This window comes from Scatophagus argus, chromosome 8 (genome assembly GCF_020382885.2).
Source record: "Scatophagus argus isolate fScaArg1 chromosome 8, fScaArg1.pri, whole genome shotgun sequence".
NCBI lineage: Eukaryota > Metazoa > Chordata > Actinopteri > Scatophagidae > Scatophagus > Scatophagus argus.
This window is the reverse complement of record NC_058500.1, coordinates 20,035,833-20,063,138: the sequence shown is the minus strand read 5'-3', so window position 1 is coordinate 20,063,138 and position 27,306 is coordinate 20,035,833. Positions and strand designations below refer to the sequence as shown.

General features: G+C 39.5%; 2 protein-coding genes across 6 annotated transcripts in view; both read right to left on the bottom strand.

Annotated features, from left to right (window-relative positions):
* Window positions 1-12,450, bottom strand: part of ptpn11b (protein tyrosine phosphatase non-receptor type 11b) — a 34,738-nt gene extending 22,288 nt beyond the window's left edge. The window contains exon 1 of one of the 2 annotated variants that reach the window (XM_046397904.1): window positions 12,314-12,450. In XM_046397904.1, coding sequence (XP_046253860.1) covers window positions 12,314-12,327 — 14 coding nt within the window. In that variant the 5' untranslated portion in view covers window positions 12,328-12,450. Of the gene's footprint in view, window positions 1-4,300; window positions 4,530-12,313 lie in introns of those variants that run through there. The other variant, XM_046397905.1, reaches the window with a different exon arrangement.
* Window positions 12,451-17,563: 5,113 nt separating this feature from the next.
* The window catches only part of agrn (agrin), a 236,896-nt gene continuing 227,153 nt past the window's right edge, over window positions 17,564-27,306 (bottom strand). For all 4 annotated transcript variants that reach the window (XM_046396551.1, XM_046396552.1, XM_046396553.1 and 1 more), the window contains 3 exons: window positions 24,912-25,136; window positions 22,925-23,028; window positions 17,564-20,515 (listed from right to left, as the gene is read on the bottom strand). In XM_046396551.1, coding sequence (XP_046252507.1) covers window positions 20,355-20,515; window positions 22,925-23,028; window positions 24,912-25,136 — 490 coding nt within the window. In that variant the 3' untranslated portion in view covers window positions 17,564-20,354. The remainder of the gene's footprint in view (window positions 20,516-22,924; window positions 23,029-24,911; window positions 25,137-27,306) is intronic.

Sequence of the window (27,306 nt, the reverse complement as noted above, 5' to 3'; positions counted from 1 at the left end):
GAAGGACTACATTCATTTCGAAGAACCAGTAGGCAGGCATAGCAGCAGTGAATGGCTGAATGTCAGCTGTGTGGATTTAGAGCTCATATTTAAGCAGGGATCATTGGGTTAAACCTCCCTAACTACTGTGCGCCATTGCTGGCTAATCCACAGCACAACTAGCCACCCAAGGCCCTGTTTGTGTGTCAGAGAAAGGGGGGTTGAAATTGCAACTTACATTTACTTAATCAGCTGGTGTATTGTCTATTATTGGTGACACAAATAATGTGAAACAGTTTGGGTAAATAGAGTTGTATATGATATATAATCCCTTTGAAAAACTTGCTGCTTGCTGCTATTTTATAATCAATGCACCATTTTAGCATGAAAGCTATGCAACCCAACATTGCCACAATGCACCTAAGCATCAGTTCTGTATGCACCACCCCTAGTTACATTACATTGGGATTTCAGAATTTGGGTCTTAGTCTAAGTTGTTCTATGCAGATAATATATATATGTATATATATATATATATATATATATAATCATCCTATTTCAGTCACTGTAGGTGTATGGGTGTTAAAATACCAGCCAGCTGTGGTTTGCAGTAATTTACAAGCTCCAATACATGGCATTAGCTACATTTTAAGTTAACATAAGGGCCCATTACAGTGTAAGTGACTGAATTTACCAGAGGCCAGTGGAGTGTGAACTTGAGGAGCACGGCACTCAGAGGAGATTTGTTTTCAAATTCAAAAGACAGAGGAAAATTCAGGAGAGAAAGCTAGGAGGCACTTTAACAGTAGTTCGAGAAGAATCAGGTACTGGCAAAACAGAAGAGCAAGCTGCTGTTAGCTGAAGAGCAGTCGATACCTCACTTTTGTTTTTGTCGTGCTAGTAAATAAATGTACTGAGTATGGTTCAAACTGACACAATGGTGGCCTCTGATTCATTCATTCTGATCCGCTTCACTTTGCTGCTGTTTAATACTGTCTGGCTATTGTCACAGTATGCCCGCTGCAAATTTTTCACAACTGAAACACCAGTAGGCTTTTAATTTGAAAAAGATACATAAAACATTGAGTCGGTATTAACACCGTAACATGGTACACTTATATATGACCCATTACAGTGCTTATCAAAGAGAGGGTGTTGCATAAGGCCTGCCTCTAATACAAGCCTGCTTCATATAAAGAATTGGTACCTTCTGCAGTTGTAGAAAATAAAGGTCCCAGCAACTATTTGAGGAAATATGGTAGGTGTTTCATGCTGCGGACTGTTACCTTGAGTAAAATGCTGCATGCTCTCCTACCTGCACAATGAACACCAGCAGTTTATAAGCATTTCCATAAATAGAATCTAAACCGTTGTTCAAACATTTCCAATGGGCTGATTTATGCTTTAACGTTTTGGTTGTGAGTCATGGAAATAAATTGACAAATTACTTGAAAAAATTAGCCCCCAGATTATTGAAATAGCAAAATAACCTTTGGCGGCAGTCATCGCCTTTGGAAAGAAACATGTATGTAAATGTCGATGATTCAACAAGAATGGGAAAACAGAACCTTTTTAATCACTGACATATAGAATGAGTCATGGAAATCATGCATTTCACATCCTAAATTGTAGCCTTTCACTACCACCCCGACACTTTACAAAGGCTTATTATTGATTAATATAACCCAGTAGAGAGCAGGCAGCGGGGGACACAAGAGCGCCTTGATGAAACTCAAGCTGAGAAGATAATATCTGAAAGCTTCAATAGTGGGCGAGCATTTAGGCAATTCTGTTTTTGTACATGGTATGACGCAAACCCATGACAGTAAGATAAAAATAAGACTCATGTGTCAGCTCAGCAGATCTTTTGTCACCTTGGGAGCGGCAAATACAAATCAGGATACTGTTGAGGTCACTACAGCTGCAAAGGTCTGAATCTCAGCTCATGCTATGTGACACGAGTCACTGCTTTCTATTCATTACATCAGTAATTCCTAAAACTACAAAAATGTAAATTAAATCACAGTGTAACGAGGATATGTAAGCCTGACAATCTTACTATCAAAAGATGGAGTTTCTATTTGTCAGAATGACTTAACAACTCAGATCGAATGAACTGTGAGTGACATTTACTACAACTGAACTGAAAAGGCTTGAAATTGCTTTCATGGAGCTAACTGTAAATGTCAGACATGTATGATTTTGGAGATGAAGAGGCTGTCATCATTTTGCATTCAACAGATGAATCAAAGTGACACTCACTGCTTGTCACTCACAAAGCCACTTGATCTGTTTTGACTTTGACAGAGAGGAAACATGAGAAGAGTGAAAGAAGAGACAGGTGAAGGCCGACACAGACACGGCAGGGGAATCAGTAACGATGCTACAACTGTAAATGTGTGATAAGGTTTGTATAAGAGAGGGTGATATATTATGCATATTAGAATTAACACCAAAGCAGGACACTAAACTGTGGACATAGAGGAGCCTCCATTGTTGGAGGTAAACCACAGGACTAGTCCAATATTAAATAAAATAGCAAAAATCTGTATGATCTAATTCAAAGTATAGGTCCAGCCTGCAAGAAGAGAGTCTTGAAGCAAAGCCCTGGACTGCACCAGCTCACAATAGACAGACCACACCAAACCAGAGCAGACATATGACCCAGACTACACCTGACCCCCCCTTATCCTCTCCAGGGGGCAAAACAGATCAGCTGCATTTTCTCTCATTCTAGGAGCCAAGGGAGTAGATTAAAGGAGGAACTTTAAAAAAATCTAGCGTACAGATTACAAGGGGATTAGTCATGAAAATATGTAAAAGTGAAGGGTGAACTGGACAATGACAGTGAATTGGACAATGACATTAGAAATGTCTCTGAAAGTCTGGCTGGGGGCTGAGCAGTTGAGTTTGGGGTGGCTTGTAGACAGGCAGGAAATGACTTGAAGGGATGGAAAGAAAGTGTTAAATGTGTTATCCACAACACTCAAAGTGAATCTACAGGAGATACGAGACGCATTGTGTCCTTGTGGTGACTTATTCTGAGTAAAAAAAATATTTTAGACAATGGAATGTCATGACTTCTATTGGGGAGTGTACAAAGACACACAGAAAACAGAAAAGCTAATGCAGTGAAAACATTCATTGAAATGCAATTAAAATGTCCGGACTGGAAAAAGTGTAAAGTGCTTCTGGAAGAATGTACGGCAATTGCTTAGTTTGTTTAATATCATTCCTATAATACTGCATAATACAACAATGGTTTATCAAGTGTTCTGCCACACTGTTGTCTATATTTTCAGGTATCTCATTAGGACAAGAAACATGTTCCATTTTGGTTCTTTCCAGGAATATAAATTTGTTGTTTCTAAAAAAGGATTCCTTAAATTTGTTTGTTAGGAAACTTAACAAATAAACTACCAATATATCTCAGACATAATAGGGAATCTAATCAGACTTGTCTGCTCACAGTTACTGGTATATGATACCACACTAAGGACACTATTTATAAAAGAGTTGTTGAACAGTCAGGCATTTCCAGTCTTTTTATTTGACTATGGGTTTCTACACTTGTCACAGACCTTTTCTAAAAATATAATTCGAACTAGCCAACATTTAGGTACTGAAAAGCCACTGACAGGTCACGACTGTCAGCTGGTGGGCAGATTACGCGTAGTATTGTTTTTAATCCTACAAAGATTCATACGGAAAAATAATAACAGTGGGGAAAAAATGCCTTATGTGACTAATCCATATCTAATCCGTCATCACAGCACTGCTGTCACTCTTCAAATTATCAAAACAATGGAGACAGGCTGGAACCAGGCGCAAACACTGGGCCAATGCTTCATACGTACAAAAGCACACAACTCTTCACTTAGTCAGTTTCACAGTCAGTTGAAAGCAGGGGGGCACCTTGTTCTGTGTTCTGGCACGTAAATTCAAACACACACACACCTCTTTTAGCGCTCTTAACAACTAGAGTGTATGCCTACCCACTAAACATCCTGAAATGCCCACATTTACGGCACACCAATGCATGTGAAAGAAATAGTGTACATATGCACATGCACATGCACGTGCATGCACGCACAAGCACACACACACACACACACACACACACACACATGCACGCCTCTGAACAGCCAAGTCTCCCAAGTTCACTTGTTTTCATTCAGCGTTGGATTCTATGCAATAAATTAAGCAAATTAAAGCAGAATTAAAACCATTATGAAAGGGAAAGAGAGGAATTAAAAGAAGTGTGAGGGCTGTCCAAAAGCAGAAAATATGCTGAAGTTGAATGGGATTGTTTCTGCCCTACCTCACCATTCTGGTCGAAGCCTGCCACAGCCCCTTGCTTCAGCAGCCTCAGAGCTTAGTAATCCAGCACTGGGCACTGTTACACAAGAGAGGGCGGGAGGGAGAGAGGGAGATATAGAGACGAAAGTGGGAGGGTGGTGGTGGTGGGACGCTTGTAAAAGTGTTACTGGGTTAGATAGAGTCAGAGAGACAAAGACAGCTAGAGAAACAACAGAGAAGTGGATGGGGGTGCTTTATGAGAGAGAGGTAGAGATAGATAGAGAGAGATAGAGAGAGAGAGAGAGAGAGCTACAGAGAGAGTGCGGGAGGGAGAGCGAGCAAGGGGGGGAGGCGGGGGCTTTTTAATCTGGGATTTGAACGAGCATGAGCAGGCCTGATACCAGCACCCGTCAGTGCTATCAGTTGTCCCTCTTTTCCCACCTCAGACGTATGTGACAGGCTTTGGCTGACCAACCCTACCACCCCCTGATCTCCTCCCTCAGCCTCACCTTCTCTCCATTTTGTACCCTAAGAGCACAGCAACCATCTGAGAGCTAAGTACCAAAGCCCACTCTGTGATCCTAAAGCTAGCAGAGCTTCTGAGTGTAACACAGACCAGACCAGGCCAGAATACATGGCCTAAGAGAGCTAAAAGGACCCTGCTATCTTGTTGGAGGCTAAATGCAACAGCCGTGTTGCCCCTGCTTGGAGATTACACCTAATCGCACATGGCATAGTTACACGGGATAATAGTTAGCCATCACCAAGCTTAACCCCCTCAATCCAGCCAATTCAGCACTATGCCGTTATGCTATTAATGTGCAGAAGCAGGTTAGGCAGCTTTGCAGATGAGTTAGAAAATAAATTCAGAGAACAAAAGCACGGCAGTATTTGACTGCAGTTTTTCAAATGAACTTTCAATGATCTCTGGATTTTGTAAACGGCACAGTTTGAGTATTTCTACTTTTGATTTCAGTTAAATGTGATCTGTATTATATTTTTAGACTTTTTTTTAAGACTTTTTAGACTAATTTATCTGACAAATACTGGATAATAAAGGTTGTACATTTTTTTAATCTTAGCTATCAAGTAGTTGCTTAATAACTATATGCCTATATGTGAGGCCATAGTGCTATTTGGAAAGACGGAAATGTGAAAGTTTGCCCTAATCATGTCGTTTAAATTGAAAGTCAGGCAATCACCAAAGTTACTGAAATTGCTCCAAAATCAAATGAAATACTGAAAATGAACAATTGTCTTATTTGGTATAAAGTATTTTTAGATTAGAGGGTTTCTGAATATTTCCACAAATTACATTTTAGTACTACGTGAAGCCACAAGGATGCACAGCTTGAGAAAAATTTTACAAGGTCACTGCCTCACTTCTGAGAGCCACAGGTGCACCTTTCATTCAAACTGAACGTCTCGGTAATCTGAACAGACCCAATTACCGACAGCTACCTTTCACATTTTCACAACACTGCATACTTTTAATCGCACATTTTAATTTTGGCCCCAATTCAAGTGGTGTTCTTTTTGTACAAGGCACATCAAAAATGACATTTTGTTTTTCATTTTGACACTTATTTCTCCAAAATACCACTCAACTCTTTGCAGGTTTTCTGGGAAGCCTTTTTCAGATTTGTAGTGAAAACATATTTGCCCTCTCTTTTGCACTGCGTGGTGCTCCGTTTAATGATTAACTTTAGGGCCATCACTCACCAAGAAATACTGGTGGAGGTAGACCTGGTCATTGGGAACCAATCATATAAAGAGTATTAACCTACACATTTACTTACAAATGTTCAAGTATCACATTAACCAATCACAGTGAGCGTGATCCTTACAACCTGTGCTGTTAGTGTATATTATATGAAAAAATACACATTATTTTTTTTCCGTGAAAGTAAGTGTAGATTTAATAAAATTATTTTAATCTATGCTGTGTTGATTTTCCTCTTATAATCCTCATATGGTTTATAAGTACCAATTTAAAAGATTCTTTTTTTATTTGACAGTTCTCTGTACAGAACTGAACTGGCCTAAAGTATTAATACTCATACTGTGATTTAAAATATTATTGCTATTTTCACTTGGCTGGCCTTTATTTTTGCAACTCAGCTAAAAGGCACACAGCACATTGAGGAATAAACTCACAAAAGCTGCAATGGTGAATGGTTAGTTTAATATGGAGTTCATGTCTGTTCACTATCCACTTTGCTGCTGTAACAATCTGAATTTGTGGGACAATAAAGGAAATCTTATCTTATCTGAACCTGCCAGATTTGTTTACAAAGGCCACTGAAACACATTTCTAATAAAAAAGGATGCACCAACAGCAAAGATCTCTCTGTTAGTGTAATGTTTTGTTTTGCACCTACTACATTTCACTGCACTAGACTATGTTGTGTAAGGCTGCCACTAATGATTCTTTACATTATTGATAAATCTGTCAATTATTTTCATGATCAACTGATTAATTATTCTCATCTCAGTTTCCCAAAGCAATAGATATAGCTAGATATATTCAGTTTCTTCAATTTGCTTCTTTAGTCCAACCAATAGTCCAAAACCCAGAGACTCTTCATTTACTACAGTAAGAGACACATAAAAATAGCAAATGGTCACATTTAAGAAGCTGGAACCAGCAAATGCTTGATATTTTTGCTTTAAAAAATGACTTGAATGACCTACTTTCAAAATACATGGCAACTAATTTTGTTTCAATCAACTAACTGACTGATCAATTAACCATGGCAGCTCTGGTTATATGTATCTGTGAGGTCCTGTAGATTTTAGTCTTTGAGTCAATTTTGACCAGTCTTCAAAACAGACTGAAGAGCATGCCCTTCCTTTACAGCCACCTCCATATATTCTCCCTCCATGCTCCCTCCACCCCCTCCTCACACCATGACTACAGGAGCAGGAGTGACTCAGGGCTTTCCAAGAATAGGATTCCCTTTGACAACCATCAGGCGCCCCATTTCCCTGCATCTGGCCTTGGGCAGAGAGAGACAGAGATACAGAGACAAAGGGAATGAAATTTCAAATAGCCTGGTTTTATCTGACGAAAAGGAAGAAGAGGATAAACTGCATGTACAGTGGGAGAGACAGAGGCAGCTGGGAGGTGCAGGTTAGGCCTCGGGGTGGTTGAGGGGAAACAGGCCCACTGTGCATCCAGCCACCACTCTATCCTCTTACATAATGTCTCAAGTTCAATATAGCCCCGGTCAGCTATTTAAAGTGCACCCGTCTAGACCTACTGACAAAAAGGTGATATACTTAGTAGCCGCAGCGCAGCATGAAAGCTTCAGCTAGGGCTATATTGGTCACAGACAAGCCCTGGGGTGCGGATTTTGGTAATGTCGCAGATATTTTTAGTCCAGCTGACGATCCAGGGTATTTACATGAGGTGCAAAACTCGCACCCCCTCCCGCCCCTACTCCGGATGCTTTACTGCTCTGTGCAGCAATAGGCAGGCGGCTTAGTAGAATCAGCTAAATGACTTACTTAACCAATCATCGTGCACATGTATTAAACACTTGCACGTACTGTATGTAACAAACCAGAAGCTGGATGACTAACTGACAAAATGCTAGTAGTGATGTGATAAGTTGTCAAAAAGCTTTCAGGGTTGTTGGACGATTCTTTAATCATGCAAAAACAAGCAACAGCACTGAGTATCCATAGCTTGTGGCTTTTTGTATTTACATGGAGTAAACAGTACTCTTCAAACATAGAGTTAAACTGGCTCTGGGCATTATTGGTTAATAAATAACTCTGACATTTCTTTCACAGACACATCCAACCTTTTTTTCCAACAGACAATAAGGACAACAAACTCTCTGGAAAACAGAAACTAGTTAATACACACTTGACTTCTTGCCCAAAATGGGCAAAAAAAAAAAGATTAAGAAACAAATAGTGGATACAGAGTAATCACTGAGAAAGTCTCCATCATTTTAATACAGCACATTTTCTGTACATATGACAAATACTCAAAAATGCACTTCTCTTGTTCTTCTGCAAACACATGGCAAAATTTATCAGAGAGCAGAAGATTATAATAATGGAATAATCCCTTCTCCAATTTGGATTAAGTAACGTACAAGCAGAAATACAGTACATTTAGCTAATGTTTTTCACACAGATGCCATATTTGCATTTTTGAACAAAGTCAAATGGTTTATATGCTGTCTTCCTTCCACTCAATATACATTCAAATCAGGCATCTTCAACAAAGCATTTTTGACAGTCAATAAGGGAGAGTCACTTTATAGACGTGGTTCAGATAGGCATTTAGTCCAATGTCCATCGATCACAAGGAAAATGTTACTGATCACAGTCTTATTTTTGAAAATAAATACATGATGATACACACATCCACATCTCATTTTACCATGCAAAACTAAGGGCATACTACGCTGAATGCAATTCATGAGACTTATATACTGGAAATAACAAATGCTCAGACCGAACACACTTTTCTGCATTCCATGAAAATGAAGATATTGTGTTTTGGCTGTCGGTTAAGATTACCGTATAGACTAATTTAAGATGACTTTCGTATCTTATTTGGACCAATGAGAGTGATGACACACCCATAACGGAATATACCTGAAATATCACATGACCACTACTATTTTAAGTACATCTTTCTGCAATAAAATTGACACCAGACAGCAAAGAGAAGTTAAATGGTAGACATTAGTTAGTGGGCAACCGCATTGTTCCTCTTCACTCTTCCTCCTGAGTATTAACCTGAGCTCGGATTCACACGGATCCGAGTGCAGTTCCTGATATATTAAACTTCAAATATTTGATAAACACCTGTAGAAGCATGCCCTTTCAACTTTGTTAAGCACTTTACCTTTAAATGATTAACCACCCAGGCACTAAGTCATATGCGAAACATGCGGCGCTGACAAAATGTTAATGTCTATTCTGCGAGGTCGGGCTGCATTGTGCTGAGTTTGGATAAAATGCAAAACATGTATCTGGAAAAAAAACTAACGGTTGGTTCAGAGCACTCCTGGAAATGTTGGCAGCGCTATCTTATTCCTCCACATGGGCTGCTGTTTTCCTGTCGGCTTATCGAGAAAACTGACTCACTGTTCTCAGCTGGTCAAATGAGTTTCAGTGACAGATGAGGTCTCCTCTTTAAACAAAGGGTAGCAGAGGTGGTTTCCAATAGTGGAAAGTTTGCAATACTACACGGAATCAACTGGCAAAATAAAAATGGAACAGCAATGTAAAGTGATTCTGCACCATTACTACTTTCTCTGGCTCCACAGCACTATAGTGAACTCATTACGGGGCTTGCATTGCAACACTGATATGAGTGATGGTCCAAATGGTTCCTTTATGACTACAAATCTGCACAGCAAATACAATAATGACAAAATATGTGGGAACTGCAGCCCTCCCCAATTACTGTGATGACCTACAATCCTTCCTGAAAATGGCTGGTCTGAGTGATATGATCAACAACGGTGCAGGTCTGTCATATCAAGATGGCACGCACTGTAGTATTGTTCCCCTGTGGTATTTCAGCTCAGGAAGTACAGAATGAGCTACAGAACAACAGTCATGCATGTCTCGGACGGAGACAAGCCATGGAAACTGGCAAGATGAAAACAACTTTTAACTGTGCCTCAGTGTTTTCCTCAATCTCTGATCTTAGTCTGGTGGTGGCTTTGGCCCCTGGGGCAACTGAACGCTTAGCTCTCTGTCAACACACAAGTGTTTATTGTAAATTTTTGAGAAAAAATGTCAGCGATATCTGTGAAATGGAATAATGTCAAGTGATGTGAGAAATGTTGGTACCAATTAGTTCTGTGGAAATATTTTACTCAGTGGCCTTACTGAGGTTTGCAAAAATGTGCCATAGCTTTTATCCAGTTTAACTGAGCAATCTGAGCCACACTGGCTATGTGGTATACCTTGCAACAATCTGATGAATAATCAGCCACTGCAGCAAGATTACAAGGATTTGGATTTAATGCCATAGTTCATGCAAAGCTGAGCGACACTATACCAATATAAACAAAAATATGTATAGTATGTTAGTACATCCGTGCTGTGAGGTGTATGAGGAAGTTAAGCACAACAATAGTCCATGACTTAGGGAATGTTGTGTGTTGTTTTAAAATAAATCAATACGTAAAGGTTGTAAAAAGTTGAATTTTCTTTGACTGCACCAGACAAGCTGTCATCTTTGCTCTTTCCAAAGTCCTTCTGATGCACTGAGACCATAGCCATGTCCAGCTGTTTTCTATTTAGAAAAAATCTTTTGTTTTGGTTTTGTTTTTTTTGGAAATTACGTGTCGAACAGTCTTCGCTCTGTCAGATGAGAAATAATACCTTTGTGTTTTGTGAAGTTTATTATGTTGAACAGAATCAGCAAACTGGCCCTTTAACCGCAACATCAGTATTTCAACATTTCAACTTTAATTGCAAACACCACTAAGAGCAACACAGTCATACAGCAAACAACATGGGCTCCGACACATCTGTCATCTTTTCCACCCATACAGAAGCAGACTAGTTGTATCAAGTGTAAACTCCGATTGCCAACATTGCATTTTCTTGAGTCCACAACAGCTATTATGGTCAAGAGACAAGCTGATTGCTATAGTCAGCGTTTCAGAGGTCACCTTGCACAGAAATCTGTACCTGGATGGGCAGTTGTTACACTTGTGCAGACTAAAAGTTATGATGAGGGTGAGAAACCATAATCGCAAAATTTCCTGCATCAAACCAAATAACTACCTAGCAAAACACTTAGATTTACTGTAAGTTTCTCTAATACACACAGCAGGTAATATTAGCTCAACAACTGTATACTGTAAAGTACGAGGAAAGGACAAGCTAGGAGGAAATTGAACATGAGACAAACCAGTCACTCAAAATCTAAATAACTCCTCATATACTAGGTTGGTCAGTGTTTCAGGCAGAACTACAAATCAGTACTAGTCCACAGATGTAAATGTCGTGGTTAATAATATGTTGTGAGAGCACCAGATTTTGGTAGGAGGAATATACACACTTTCATGAGCAACACAACACTAAAGTAGTCCACTAAGTCCTACTGTGCCTGATGTAAAAAGGTATAGAGCTTAGAGAGATTAGAACTATACTTTTTGTATTAGTATGCATTAGCACTTATTTGATATGGTATCAAACGGTGTTTTTTAGTTAGGTTATTGTTTTTCAGCTCTGGTTACTAATCACATGCTAACTTGAATTGTGTGGTTCTTGGCAATACATTAGTAGATACATGACACTGATGTCGCCATAACATTCCTATATAAAACTGAGGTTTATCTGGGGTTTTACTAAAGTTATTTTAACTTTGTTAAAATACTTTCTGTGTCGGGGTTTAGATTCGCAGGAAGCTATAAGCCAATTTCCTGCAATGTGCACACACAGAAACAAAGACAAAGGACAGACACAGAAAAAGTCCAAAGCACTATAGATTAGGAAAGTGAGGTTACAATCCTGTGTGGTGTTTGAAGAAAAAAAAAACTCTATGGAGTTATGTTCATGTTAAAAGTAAAGTCTGACTCAGCTACAGATAAGACATTAACCAAACCATCCATAAACACAACGGCACGGAATGCAAAACTGATGTAAAACATGAAAACAGAGCAACTTAGATTTTCTCTCCGCTATTACACTTTGCGACAAAAAAAACCGAAAATTAAGAAAATTTAAGATTACATTTATGTCGAGGCTTTCAACGTCGCCACTTTTTGTCACCGCCATACTTAAAGCAAAGTCAGTTCAATAAATCGATGCTAATTCCTAATTAACCAAACAAACAAAAAATACGTTTCTCTGAATGAAATTTGAAATGCGAGGCGTCAAGAGCCTACAGCGGGACCGTAGCACGAGAAAAGTTGAGCCCTGTTTTCTTACCGCGAGCTTCACTTCAATCTGCGCCGTCCAACGTTTGACTGCTGGTGCACTGTAAAGAGGCTGTTCAGTACCACGGCGCCATTAATGACAGTCTAAAACACAAAGTCTACTTTACCTGCGAGATGTCATAGCAGTCTCTGGAAGCTGTCAACTGTCCTCAAACGTTCCCGTTCTACCTCTGCTGAATCGCCGTGAAGACTGACAGATCTGTTGAACCTGCTTGTTGAGCTACAAATGACTACTGACACCTTTTCCGGTTGTTGCTTTCAAAACAAAGGCCTTACGTGTGGACTAATTATAATGAGAAATTTGCAGCAGGTGATTTTTAGGTTATAATTTAACACCCATGACAAACGACCACCCATTTGAAATAAATGTGTTTGTTATTATTATTATTGTTCACATTATTCTGAACTTTCTGTATAACCTATTTATAGTTTTTGCATGCGGTGCAATGTTACGACTTCTGCATAGGAATCTTTATTGTCATTTATTTATTTATTACTTCTTTTTCTAAATAGTGAGTACGTTATATGACAGGAGGAAAATGACATTCATCATACGGAAGGCTATTATTACACAAGGCTCGTTCTAATTTGCTAACTCCAAACTAACATTTAAAGTTCTGTGGCATTTTCATAGTAGGCTATTCTACAACATCGTGGTGTTTTAGTCTACTATCACATTTAAAAAGACAATTTAAGCTAGCAACTGACTCTTTAGTCAACTGTGACCTTTTGCGACTGTTAATTTGCACAAGCTTGTTTTCCTGTTCTGTTTTGACTCAGCCGACCTAACTTGATGCATCTACAGAACATCGCTAAAGTTCCCTGACACATGCCGGTTACAGAGGCTTCATGACTTCAAAATACATGGGCCCTTGACCACTGTGCATAAATAGATCCTCACTTCTAGATGGCTGAGACATATTGCAACAACTGTTAATAACGAGATAAAACATACCACAGCCATGTTGTTTATTGCTGCAAAAACAACAGATCTATTGATTTACATTTTTACGTATTAAAGTATAATGGTGTTGACCCAGTGACAAAGCAGTATCCGTAAATCAAATCAAATAAAGAAATGACCTTTATAACTACTGATTTTTCAGGCCATTGATTTATTAAATTTTCTCTTGTGATTCAGTTGTATCCTAATTAAGTTTTTTTTTTTTTTGCTATGCTATTGTAAAGCTCCTCTGCTGTCTAGTGAGAGATAAGGTAGGTCTGTGTACCTCCTCTTCTCTGTTAGACTCTAACGATGGGACGGCCTCCCAGCTCTGGAGAATCGTGGTGGTGATGGTGGTGGTGAGAGTAAGAGAGGCAGAGCAGCATTGACGTCACCAGCCTGTGGTTATCAGTGGAGGTTAATCTACTGGGGGATGGATGGGCTTATGCAATTGTCTGTGAGCTTACAGGCTACACATCTATGGATTTGCTTTTCCACTGTTTGACCCAGTGTGCTGCTGCTTACAGACAAAATACTGAGATGATGGAGAGGCATTTTCTTCTCTCTGTGGAATTTTCTGTTGTCAAAGTAGATGTTTTTCCTCTGCCAAATGCAATGTGCTTCAGGCTGGATATATGGGCTTGGACATAGGGTTTATTGTTTGGATCTGGTGAGCAGTTAAAATGATCCTGTCGCACAATGGGAGGACATTAGTCTGTGATCGATACATAGTGGAAATTGATGAAGAGGGTGAGGCTTTATTGGAATAAAACCGAGCACACATTTAGAGTTTAATGCAAAATGAGATTGATACAAGCTTGAAAATCAAAATCATAAATCATTTGTGGGGTGACTGAGATGCCCTTTGTATGTCTTGTGCTGGTTTTAAAGGTGAGGGGAAACTGTTTTTGTGCTGTGCCTACTGACACGTATTTTAGGTGATAACTGGTTGGACTTTCAGAAAAGAGGTAAGTCACTCTGTGTTTTAGCGTTTGTACGAGACATTGTGTTTCGACTGGAATTATGAATACTCATTACCTTAAACACTGTAATTGTAGTCCTTAAAAATGGTCCCTTAAGAAAATAATCTTGGTGTAATAACTTTAAACATAAGCTGGTGCTTTATGGTGAAGTTTAAAAAGTGGTGTTTGGCTTGATTGTGTGGGAGAGTGTCACCCAGTGTAAAACAATGATGAGAAAGTGAGGACTAAAGTGAAAAAACAGGTAGAGGTAAGCTTTAAAGGACTGTAAGCAGGAATGCTTCATGATTTTGCTGACTATTTCAAATGCAGCACAAATTTGAAACACAGCCACACATTTTCATACAGTGTATAAATTATTAAGCACATTCTGAAGTTCTGAAATTCTTACAATGTAGTTTCATTGCATATTAATTTGAAAAGGTCGCACTACATCACGGCGATAACAAAACTCTGACAAACATGACTGTATGATTTTCACACACACAGAAATGACAGGGAAAACATGGAAACTAGGAAAAATGCATTCAAATTTCCAAAATAAAAAATAGTGGGGTTTGTTTAACGATTAACTGTGATGTAAAGAGGACATGATTTGTACAGTTATAGTAGCGGTCAAGTTAGGAATGGAAAGGTATGACGAGGTTCCTGGACTGAGAAAGTTTTGATCACCATGCAGACTCATGTCCTGTTGAGTCTAGGAGGGACAAAAAGACTCAACAGCACAAAGCTAATTTCCCACCCAGGGGATTGGAAACCAGGATGTCCCATCCACCCCGAGGTGACTGCTTCTATAGTCTTGTGGCCTTTGACCCCTTTTGCCTTGAGACTTGCAAATCTGCCTGTCCAAAGATTGAAAAAAAATCTGAAAAGGGAAACAAAGGGGACTTATACTGAGAGTGGTGCAGCTGGACAGCTGGAGCCATGTCATAGAGAAAGAACTTTTATTACCACGAGGACATAAAAAGCTGTGAGAGAGGAACTTTATTTCACAAAAGGGGGTTAAAGTTTAATGTGCTTAAAGTGAGATCAGTGGTTGTCCATCCTTTTTAGGAAACATTCTTAGAAAATTATTCTGTGATTTGAATGAGCAGAAAATCATTCAGTAATTTTCTAAGCACAGTTTCTTCTATCACCTGATGTTGTGGACTCTTTTGGATTGTAGGGCCTGAGTTTGTTGCATAATTAATAAATCCTCTTTGACCTCTGAACAAATCTTATTCCCCAACAGTTATTAGCAAAAAACACATCTTAAAATGGTGGGTGCCTCTGAGGTTTTGCAGCTTCTATCAAAGCCAGTAAGTTCAACACATGAATCAAAATGAGCTCTTTGTATCTTCTTAGGTCTGTGCATACTGTGTCCTCTGAATTTTATTATATTTCATCCTGAACTGTTTCAACCCTTCAGTTCCCCTGGGTGTCACCAAAGCAAGTGATCTTTTGTTTTATTATTTGATTCTATTCATATATGGATGTTGTATTTTGCTTTGATTTTAATCCCTGGAAAACCCTTTAATCAAACTACTTATAAATAATATATTGAAAACGATCTTTCTCCAGAAGGATCTCCAACTGGATGAAACAATTTCATCTACACCATTTGAGAGAATTTTAATTAACGCAACACAAGATGCAGTGTCCTTTTCTGCCATTAGCAAGGAATAAATTCAACTCATTAAATCTAAGACTTAATGAAAACACTCAAGAGAATTTTAGGATGTACTGAATGATATATGAAGCTGTGCAACAGTTTTGTCTTGGATTCCTGGCTTTCAATTAGCAGAAGGGCACCAGAGATTGCTGTAGGTGATTTGAATTATAAGAAGTAAATATCACTGAAGCCAGAAATTCTGCTTATCGATGTGTGTATGAGCATACTGACTTAAATTGCTTTTGATTTGGAAAAACACTGTTTATCTTGGATGTTTCAATCAAAATGTGAAGCAGAAACCTCTCATTAAGACACACTACAGATTGAAGTCATAACTTGTGATTGCTTCAACATAAGCAGGTGCCTGGAAACTAAAAATAAACACAAGGCTGACGCTGTGAATTCATAAGATGCTTGAACTTTCCCACTTGCAATTTCAACTGATCTGAATCTGGAAAGATTGAGAAAACACACATATGTGGGCCCTGCTCCCTTCCATGAGCTCTTTCATCATACCTAAAGAAACACTACATGAGTGTACATTACTGATTTGGATATGAATCAAACATCCTGTTTCTTGATAGTGTTGAACTGTTCTAAAGCGAAGGAGAAAGATATGAGTGCCATATGTTTCAAGTTCTGGTCTGAAATCAAGAATTCACCTCGCAAAACAAACTTCACACACAAGTTCCATTTATTAGCTTTTTCAGGAGCTTTCATCCGTCTCCTCTCATGGTATTTCAGCAGTTAGATATTTACTAAGATGCCAAGCTTTTCTCCCTTGGTAACAGGTGGTCATTTATGGAGCTGGTCAACAGGTCAAACGATGACAACTGAGCTGCTTCTGTCACAACTGAGCATACTCTACCTGTGGATGGAGACCAGAGAAATGGCTGAAAAATCTAGAAAAGGTGAACCATGTGTTAAAATTTTCAATACCTTTGCTATTTCCAACACTCCAGAAACTTTAATATTTCACGCATCAGATGTGTTGGCTGACAGTATTCAACTTTTGTGTTATTGGAAACCAATCTATGAAAACACTGAAATGAAAATGCAACTGAAATGCAACAATGAAATGAAAACTTCATTGTTCTCCAAAAACATATTAGATGCACACTGTTGCAGTGGGTGACGTGTTCCTTCAAGTTCATTTTTAATTGATTAACATAGACATTTGATGAAAATTCACCAACTCAAAGTCCACTAACCACCCTTTCAAAAGAATCCCACTGTAGGGTCTGAAGGCTGGTCTTCATTCTGCATAATCCTCAGAGAGGTGAAAGCTCTGGGAAAAAAAACTAGTGGACCAGGAGTTAAGAATTTCTTTCCCCCAATTTCCTATGTCAAGAATAAATTTCCATATTCAACATGAGCACCGTAGTTTATTTTTGAGTCAATATTGCAAACACCAAATGTGCATTCATTTACAGCTGTCAACAGTTCCCAACAAACACAAGATTTACTCTTGTTTGAATGAGATTTGCGAAAAAACTAGAGAGTCCAGCTGTTCTGGGAAAATACTGAGACTTTTTGAAAGATTTAAGTATACAGTTGTGACCTGTTTTTAAATATCTGCATCTTCAAATGATCAGATTCAGGGCTGAACACCACAGACAATGACGAGAAGTTTGAAAGGACAGAGACGGATAAACATGTTGTTTTCGAACTTTTCACAGGATTTGTTGAGAAAACAGAATAACACCAGACTTATCCTGTAGAGAGTCAAAATGCCAGTTAACTTCAGATGATGACAAAATGAAGACGGCTGACAAGAATGGGCTCCATTTGGTTGACATTTTATTTCATGGTGGTAGGAACACAAGACAAAGGTCATAAAGTTAGTAATGTTCAGGTCATGCCACTCTTACTCGGTGCACTGCCCTTTGAGGAGGTTTGCGCAGTCAGACAGTAGTTTACAGAGGCCAGAGATGGAGGGTAATCCACATGTAGACATAAATAATGAACAGAAAATAGATTCAAAAACCAGTAAATAGGAGATTTTTTTTGTAAAAAGCCAGAGGGGACATTTGTAGAGGCCCCCTGGAAATTTTTTTGTTATGTATGGACATTATTACTAATATAATTATCATTATTATTAAATATTACTCGTTTACATCATGGGGATGAGGCTAATACACTGGCTAAAGTAAGGAAATGGTTATATGCATGACGTATTTGTCACCTGCTCAAGGTGAAGGTGACCAGTTTTAAGGCAATTCATAGTTTTCACGCAAATCATAGACTGCAGCTGTCTTTATTGTTCTTGAGTCCATCCAAATACACAGGAATCACTCATTTTAAGTGTTGCCACCTGAATAGATCAAATTCAAACAACAATGTGGTCAAACATGACCAGTCTAAGGAGAGAGCGAGTGCTAGTATTTAAGGGTTTCCTGGTCTGGTGTGGACACTCAGAGCGTGATCACACACACCCGCAGTTATAGCTTTAGGGCTGTCCCTCCATGTACATATGTATATCATGGTGTGGGCGAACAGACAAGTCAGACAGGGTTCCAGTGTATATTACTAAAAACATAAACCTCCACAGATCACACATTTGCTAAATTTACACTTAAAAATTGCAGGGCTGTACAAAAACAGGTTGTTGATGATTTAAGAAGCAAAAAAAAAAGATAAAAAATTAAGAACTTAAGAAAGAAAAAAAAATCGTACAAGACTATTTGATACTTGATCACGAACAAACATGATTTTGTTTTAGAATATTGCCAAGGTTCTCATATCAAAACAAGAGTCTTTAAGTCAGTCATCGCAGCTTATTGTGGTTCAGCAAAGACGACTCCATGTTGCATCAGTTCACTGAATGTTACAGAATTCGCACTAGTAATACAAACCCATGCGTTACTATGTTAATTTCCAAGTACTGAAAGATTATGCATCTTTTCCCCATTTTTGCGGCTGTTATGGCTTCAAAAGGTCACAACAACATCACAGTCACTCTCTCACCAACAGCCGAATAAAGACTCCTCCAGGAATGCTCCTAGGTCAAATACGAAAAGAAAACAAGTCTCAGGCAGAGTTTTTTTTAAGCTTTTTTGTTTGTGTTGTCTGACAGGACATTCCCAAGAGCAGTAGCTCTCTCCAAGATAAGATCTCTCCTTCTTCCCTCCTTTGTGTCTGTCCTCTTCTTCAGTCTTTGCTTTCAGCACCTCCTTAAGGTCAGATATGGTATTAACTTTTCATCCTTATGCACCATTCAGGGTCCTGCAAAACTAGCCGCTTCCGAGAAAAATCAAAAAGTTCAAAAAGAAAAAATACAGGGAATGAAGAAAAACATTATTCTGAGCTCTGTAGTTTCTGAAATTACATCAGTGGAAATAAGAGGAAAAAAAGGAACCCTTTTATAGTCACTGCAAAAAAAGCAAACAAACCAAACCCCCAAACAGTGACGTTTTCCAAGTTAGAAACGTTTTTTTGTTTTTGGACAAATAGTGAAAAAAACAAATAAACAAACGAAAACCAGATTCAAACCAACACTGCAGAAGTGCATGCATTTATAGTGGTCATCATTAGTTCAACTGCTGATTGTAAAACAGAACGCACAAGAATACATGAGAAGCACAATTCTCCAAATAGAACCCATCTTACATATTCACAGTCTCAGGTATTATTTATATACTCTATATTTATAACATTTATTCATGTCTATGATTCATGTCTTGACTTATGACTAATGATATACGAGTCATTGTGGAACGCAGCGCTCTCTCCATCTCCATCATGTCGGGTTGCAGTGTTAGTGAGTCATATTTCAAAACTAAAGGCTCTGATGGGATTCAGATCGAGTGGAGAGTTTCTGTTTTTTTTTTTTTTTTTGTTTTAGCGCTGTGAGATGGGGGTTGATCGAGTGGTTTCGACTGTGTACTTTCTCACTATAGCAGCTTGACTGATATCTGAAAAGTCCCATTAGGAAAATACAGTGGGCTACTGGGGCTGAATACAGAGTTTCTTGACTGGAGACGCCAGCTGGCTGCAGCATCAAAGAACTGCACACACCGGCTACAGCGTACACTGCGTTCAGCTCTCACGCGGGAATGTGTGTCTAAATATTCATGGATGTGTGGATGTATAGGCCATGCTTGGGGAATGTGGATAGATATGGCACCAAGACAAGGCAGTAACCAGAGATCATCAGCGAGGTCCACCAGTGTTCAAGTAATGAGCGAGGAAAAGGAGCAGGCTTTTCTTTTTCTTTTTTTTTTTTTTGTTTAAGCTGGCGTTTGTTTTAAAACAACAAAACCGATAAGAATAAAATATCTCTTTTTCACAGAGATGCCTGCTTTTCAAAAAAAAAAAAAAAAAAAAAAAAAAAAAGGGTCAGAGCAGAAAAGAAAAAGAAAGTGTGTTCTGTGAATGGTGCAGATTAAAACAAAAATACATAAAACAAAAATTAAAACGACATATTAATTTTCTTTCCATATAAAAAGCGATGAAAAGTATACAAAAATAGAAAATAATTACAGTAGGAGACATGGGCGCTATGGAGGAAGTGGGTGGGAGGTTTTCTTTTTTTTTTTTTCCCATTATTTTCTCAATATTTTGTCTCTGCTGACTTATTTGGCGGCGGAACAGTGCTGTATGTTGGGGCTGTTCAAGGCGTCCTCCACCAGATGAAGCTCTATACCATCCACCACCACGTCCTTGATGCAGCCAACAAAGCCGGTGCTGTAGGCCTTGGGCAACCGACGGGCCACTGCCAGCTCCTCCAGACCGCCTGAGGGGAGACGGAGACGGGAGTTTATACAACGATGACTTAGCTACTGTACATAAACACTCAAGCAACTAACATTAGGGGCCACCTAGTTCAGTTTGTCATAATGGGCTACTCCAGTTATTTGGAATAGGTCAAGCATGTAAATGCAAGTCCCGACATTCCCCATCAATGGCACTGTTACATTAGGCCGCCCCTACACCTGCTTTGTAATGAAAGCTGTCCATCACAAATTTTCAGAATTGAAGATTTACTTTCTTAGCTCTTTCAGCTCCTCAGGAGACATTATATAACTTTTCCCACAAGTTAAGTTGTTAAAATGCTTGTGAGTACCCTTAAAAGATCAAACGGCAGGATAAAGGTTTGGATTTCATAACAAATTAAGACCTTGTAAATTCCATCAAAAGGCTGTACTGGAAATATTTTGGTAGAGAAATGTATTTCTGGTACTAAAGAATCTACTTGTCTTTGGTTTTTCATTTTAGTTCTTCTTGATGAAACCAGCTGATGAACATGGCAGGTTGACACTTTATTTGTTAAACCACCATGATCAAAGGGAAAAAGGCAGAAAGCCCGCTGAGCTGCCACAGGAAGTTAAGATAGAACGAGAGAGAAGGTTCTCTTAATTTGACATGGTGCATGAAGTGCTCAAAAATTTGCTATAAATGAAAGGTGGCGACAAGGTGTAAAATAATGAATACTGAATATCCTCATTATTTTTAGTGCTAAGCACTCATTGCCGTGCTGCGGAAATCACCTATCCATCAAGTGTGTTCAGAAGTGTGACAGCTTTCATTAAACTTTGTGCTCTTATAAGTGCTGCACTTTTTTGTTCATCTCTGCTAAATAACAGTGCTAACGAGTCACTTCTTTAGGACTGGCTGCAAATCAAATAACTTGAACAAATAATAAAGGGCCAATTCACTTCAATTTCTATCAAAGAAAAAAATCTGCTGATAACAGTTCCTGAAAAAAAGATATCACATTTTTTGTGTTTTATCTATCAGTTGTACAAAGTTTAAAAATAGACATTTATCAGTATAATGGATTTTTATTTCAAAGCAAATGTTTCAGCCCTTTCCCCCTTCACTTTAAATTTACTGCACTTTTTTTCCATTTCAAATCATCCTACCACCCTTTTCTATTTTTTCTTTCTTTCCTTTCTTTTTTTTTTTTTTTTTAGACTCGCTCTCATAATGTCTTTTTTGTGGAGATGTGATGACCTAATTGCATGGTGTGTGGCTGGCTCCTTTTTCCTTTTGATGGTGTTTTGAGGTACTCTTTTGAGCCAGCACACCCAAAGTAGTCATTAGTGTCTTTCTCAATAAATCAGCGTGAAATGTCTTTATTCAGAATTTCATGAGATCTGTTCTTCCTGGGAGACAAGATGACCCTAATTTTTGATGTTTTACCTGGCTACCATCCCTGCTCTCTGTTATCCGCACTGTCAGAATCCTCCTGCATCCCCTGTTGTTCTTTGCTTCATGTTAATCCAACGCCTTTCCTCCCTACATTAGGCATCTCTCTTTCTCTTTCCTGTTTTCTCTTTTTTAATCTGTCGGGCTGAGAGTTCATATCCCCGTCGAGCTCTTTACATCCCATGTCCCTGCCCCCTTTAATCGGATTGCGCGCCTGCGAATCGGGGATCGACAGGGCTAATTTCATGCGAGTTACAGATGAATTAATGATGAACAGCGAAAAGGGGATTTAAAAAGTAGAAGGGCTCTCGATGGGAGGGCTCTGTGAGGATTATGTATTCTTGCTGCAGGGCTCGCTCAGAACCTGTTCCAGCTGCCTCCCTGTGTGTTTGTGTGTGTTTGTATATGCGTACCTGAGTACCTGAGCGCACCTCTACATGCAGCGTGTCTCTTAAATGTCACTCATGCTGCTTCTCCTTGCAAACCTGCTTCTTCTCCCACCCTGCGCTCTGCATTTTAAAGCACAGTCTGACTTTATTCTGTCTTCAATGTTATTTCCACAGAATGTTCAATCCCGCCGTGCCGTGTGTGTTCTTTCAAAAGCGATTTCTCTGAGCCAAGTTCAGACCAAATTGAACTCGAGGTAGATAACGGGCAGACTTTGGTCATTTTCAATTCAGGAGAGCAGACAACTTTTGAATTTGTCAGATAGCCTTCCATTTCTCACCTCAATACCTGAATAGGCTTGGACATTCTTATTTATTTATTTATTTACTTTTTTTGCCCAAACCACAATCATTTTTCCCCGCCAGAGACTCTGCTTATCCTCTGCAATGCCAATGAGTTCATTGCTCATTTTTGGCAGCCTTCCTAGTAACTAGGATGAAAAAGTACTACAGAATTACAAGGAAGTATTCCCCTGACTTGATGTATGGCACTTGTAAACACATTTTCAAGTCTGAATGACGTTTTTTTTCCATGTGTGGGCACCTACCCAACCAGAGTGCTCCGTCCGTGTCCAGCTGTGTTGCTGCCAAAGGCGATGACCCTGTTACCGCTGCCTCATTGCCAACCTGTAGAGAGCCGTCTCTAAGTGCTCTGAGGAGGGAAAAGAAAAAGAGCGGGTTGCAGTTGGAAGTTGGTCTGATTCATGCATGTCATACTGAATAGCTGTAAATAGCAGTTTCATTTAATCTGAAGCATCAAGACTTCATTGCTCCACTGGCAGCGCACTAAGCGCTCACATAACTGCTTTTGCCAAGCAGCGTTCTAAATGTGTCTGTCTGCCAGCTAACAGATGCCGTTAAAGCACCATTCATTATAGGTGGCTCCGCATTAGCACACACTTAAGAATTGTGACGACGGGGCTAATTTGAAAGCACTAAAGTGAGTTTCCAACAGAGAGAGTGTCATTAAAGGCAAGCCGCAAACACAGATAGCTTTGTAACTATGTGAGCTCTATGCCACACGCTGTGATTTACACCATCATCAGCATCCAAATTATGTCATCCTCCAGAAACTCCATGCAAGCCTGGGCTGAGATTTGGCCAAATCCCTGTATGAAATGAATACAGTGGCTTCTCGGGGATCGATTATTCCTGCCCTACATGATGAAACCCGTCTAATTATCCTCCATATTTCCATTCACAGCCATGTTGAAAGCAAATGTTCATCAGCGATAATGCAGAGATCACGTGGAAGGTTTTAAGTGGGTCATTTTCAAAGTTCAGACAGTTAATTTGTTTCTAATGAAGGAATCCATTATTGTGACACTGCAATGTAGCTGTGTTTTTTTTCTACATCTGGAATCATTATCCATGCACTACAGTAAGACCTGTGTTATTGTGTCTAAATTAAGAGTTTTTAATTAATGTATACGCTGTAGTCACATGGTATACAGTTACGTACAAAATACAGTGGTGAAGGCAGAGAAGTGGGTCTGTGCAGAATCTGGTTTGTGGTTACCTGAACAATCGTGATTTTGATTCAGATTACATTGTATAATACACTAAACACTCCTAAAGCACAGTGCACAGACTTGCATGACATGCATATTCAGCCAACATATCCTATAATGTAATTTTTGGTCTTCTGATCTATTTTTCAAATGCAATTTTATATTCTATTTTGAATTTCTCTTTTATTGTGTTTAAATGTGTCATGTTCACATTGAAAAACTCAGGTCTGTTGGATCACAACTTAAGACAGAGATGGCCATTCGTGCCTTGAAATCATTCCAGCTAGACTACTGCAATTCCCTTTGCATGTGCCTCAGCAAGTCATCCGTGGACTGTCTACAAATGGTCCAGCATGAGCAGCTCCTGCAGGACCTATCTGTTTTTGTTTATGTTTTGTTGTTTTTTTTTGTTTGTTTTACTGTTTTTATAGTTCAATTGACTAATTTTCTGACCTTTACTTACTTACTTAAGCACTTTGACTACTTGAAAGGCACTGTAAGTTGCCTTGCATGCTGTGTACAATGCACAGACAGTGGGGGAGCAGTCAACAGAAACACTAGGGACCTTCAGCAGGTTAATCTGTCAGTGTATGTCCACGCACATGAAAACTTTGAATAGGATCAATGTATCATACAGTATGTACACAGTGTGTGTGTCAACATAGATAATGTATATACTATTACACAGCCTTGATGCTATGAGTTTTTATCTATTTTATTCATTTATTTCCTGGTATAATATGCCAAAATGTGTTGAGCTGTATGTTGAGCTTCCGTTCTGAACAATATGTAATTAGTCTGAGCAGTCCAAGGTGCAATGCTTCATACTCATGCATGATCGGGCATGACAGTAACCTTAATCTGAAACTAATCGGAGTCAAGGGATCACCATGTAGCAGAGAATTCATGCAGGAGACCACACAGTTTGCAGCAATACAAAAACAATATGGGTTAAGTCCAATCCTGGTTTCACTGTAAAAGCTTTCACTCTAGATCACCAGATTCCTGCCATCTCCCATCTTACCTGCTGGCCTTGATGCGTATCCAGCGGTTGGTGTCGACACGCACAGACGAGCGCAGCACCACAGGCTTGGAGCCCAAGTCATATGTCATCTGGACATATCCATCCACGATGGCCAGAGCAATGTAGTCAGAGCGCTCCACGCCCTTCCCGCTCCACAGCACGAGGCCCTGGGTCGCCTCCGTCCGAATGCTGAGCTCAAATTTATTCACCAGCAGAGCCTTCTCACTAGGAAAACAGAAAATAAATTTGTTACTTGTAGGTCTAATTCATCAAAATGATTTCTAATCTTATGTGCAGCTGACGCAGCTCAGGAGGCGCTCATGCCATTTGTAGTTTCATATGTGAAGCAAGGGACCTGTGCTGTTGTCTCGAGGGAGGGTACGTCTTCCAAGCCATTACCAATAGTTCTGCGTTCCAGCAGATGTAGCCAGAAATCTTTGTTGCTCGGGCTCTGCAGCCTCATAATAACAGAGTTTCAGTGATTTTCAAGGATGCAGACTGAGTTTAGGACTAGCAGGGAGCTGTTTTGCTTATTAGCTTTCCTACATCCTACTGAGCCTGAACTGCTTTGCTGCTCAGTGCTTCCTGTGTTGCTCTTTGTGTGTGTGTGTGTGTGTATGTGTGTGTGTGTGTGTGTTTTACGCAGCTGTTTGATCTCCAGTCTCTTGACTGCTACAGCTGCGGGGGTGATTTGGATGCAGAGACTAGGCGTCTTCCAGCTATCCTTAAGAGGCACTGTACGTCACTGTCACCGATGTGAGAAAAATGCTCACTCTACTGTATGTGTGCACACACACAAACATGAACACTGTCACACATTCATTCCTGTATACATACACCATTAACAAATCCCTCTCTTCTCCGTGAGTCCAGTCTAGATACAGCAGGCATCCAGAGAAACACACCTCTAATTTGAATGTCTACGATTGTGTGTACACATCGTTTTTCTATATCTGTGCAAATATCTGCACATCTGCCAAATGGATCTATTTCCACCTTCTTCAAAGTGTATTTCAACACAAAGACAAAGACAAGGTGAGGACACGTACAACATGGGAGCAATGACACGTGGATAAAAGAAAACACAACAGCAGCACAGAAATGTAGACGAAGATTAGACAAGACAGACAACAAGACAAAGGAGTCAGCATAGCAAGCAGAGAGGCTCATGGGAGTACAAACAGGACAGGTAATGGGAGGGATAAAGAGAAATTGAGTATGGCATCTTCTCACTTCTTATAATGTTAGAAGTATTTCCGCACGTTTTCTTTTCTTTAATGAGCAAGAGTGAAAAGAAGATCAGGTGTCGATGCAATGGGATGATATTAAACTTTCCAGTTCAGTAAATGGTGGCCCAAGGTACGGCAACTTCAGCAGAAGTGGAGGAAGATTCCAGCACCAACTGAGTTCTTTTTCTCATCAAAAACATGTTAATGTGGCAAGCTCTGACCCCTTTGATTAAATAAATTTGCTGAGGTAAACAGCATTAAAAAGGAATATGATTTAAGAGCATCATTTTTTCTTCAGCAAGAGAGAGTGAAAAACACAAATACAGCTCAGTGAACCCTCTCCTGGCAAACCCTCAAAGAGCTTACAGGGCCCAATAAATCTCCATCGGCGTGGCTTGTCAGTGATAAGGTCAAGGTTATTAAAAGTGCTGAATATATCATGAATAAAACAAGGCTGGCGCACAGCATTTTAAATCTCATATACACCACTGACTTCATAGATTTCTGGAGTGTTGCTGTTTCTTTTAGTAAATGGAGGGATTTTATCTTCTCCTTATATATATTCAAATTCTCAGAAAGCTTCTCAGGGTGCTGTCCTCCATTTAAACTCCAGGTGGCAGTGGTGGTTAGAATAATAAAAAGAGAGCGCGGCTCTACCTGGTTTTGTGTCGTTATCAGACCTCTGAACTCTGGAATTAATTGAGGCAAAGCAGAGGCTCTTTGTGACTCATACTGGTAACTTTACATCGATAATGGAAACAATGTTTTCTTTGCAGAGGAGGGTTTAGCCCTGTAAGAGGTCGGGGAGGGATTGTCTGGAGAGAAAGGGAGAATGGCAATGCAAGAGGTGAGCGAACAGCACCAAAGTCTAAAAGCTTTTGAGAGACTCACCTCTGGTCAGATGGGTTCTCCAGAGACTCAGGACTTAGGGGAGCAGGGGAGAAAGTCAACGGCATGCAGTGTAAGCGCAACAGGCCAGAAGGAAAGAAAGAAGGAGGGGAGAAGGGGAGGAAGGAAGGATGCTGTGAGCCAAATGGGTGAATCACAGAGGTCTATTTCAGACCTGGAGCTGCAAAAAGCATAACTTATCTGCTCAACTACAATATCGACCGTGTCAACAGTCGATAACAACAGTTGTGTGATCACAGGAAGTGTGCAGCTTAGCC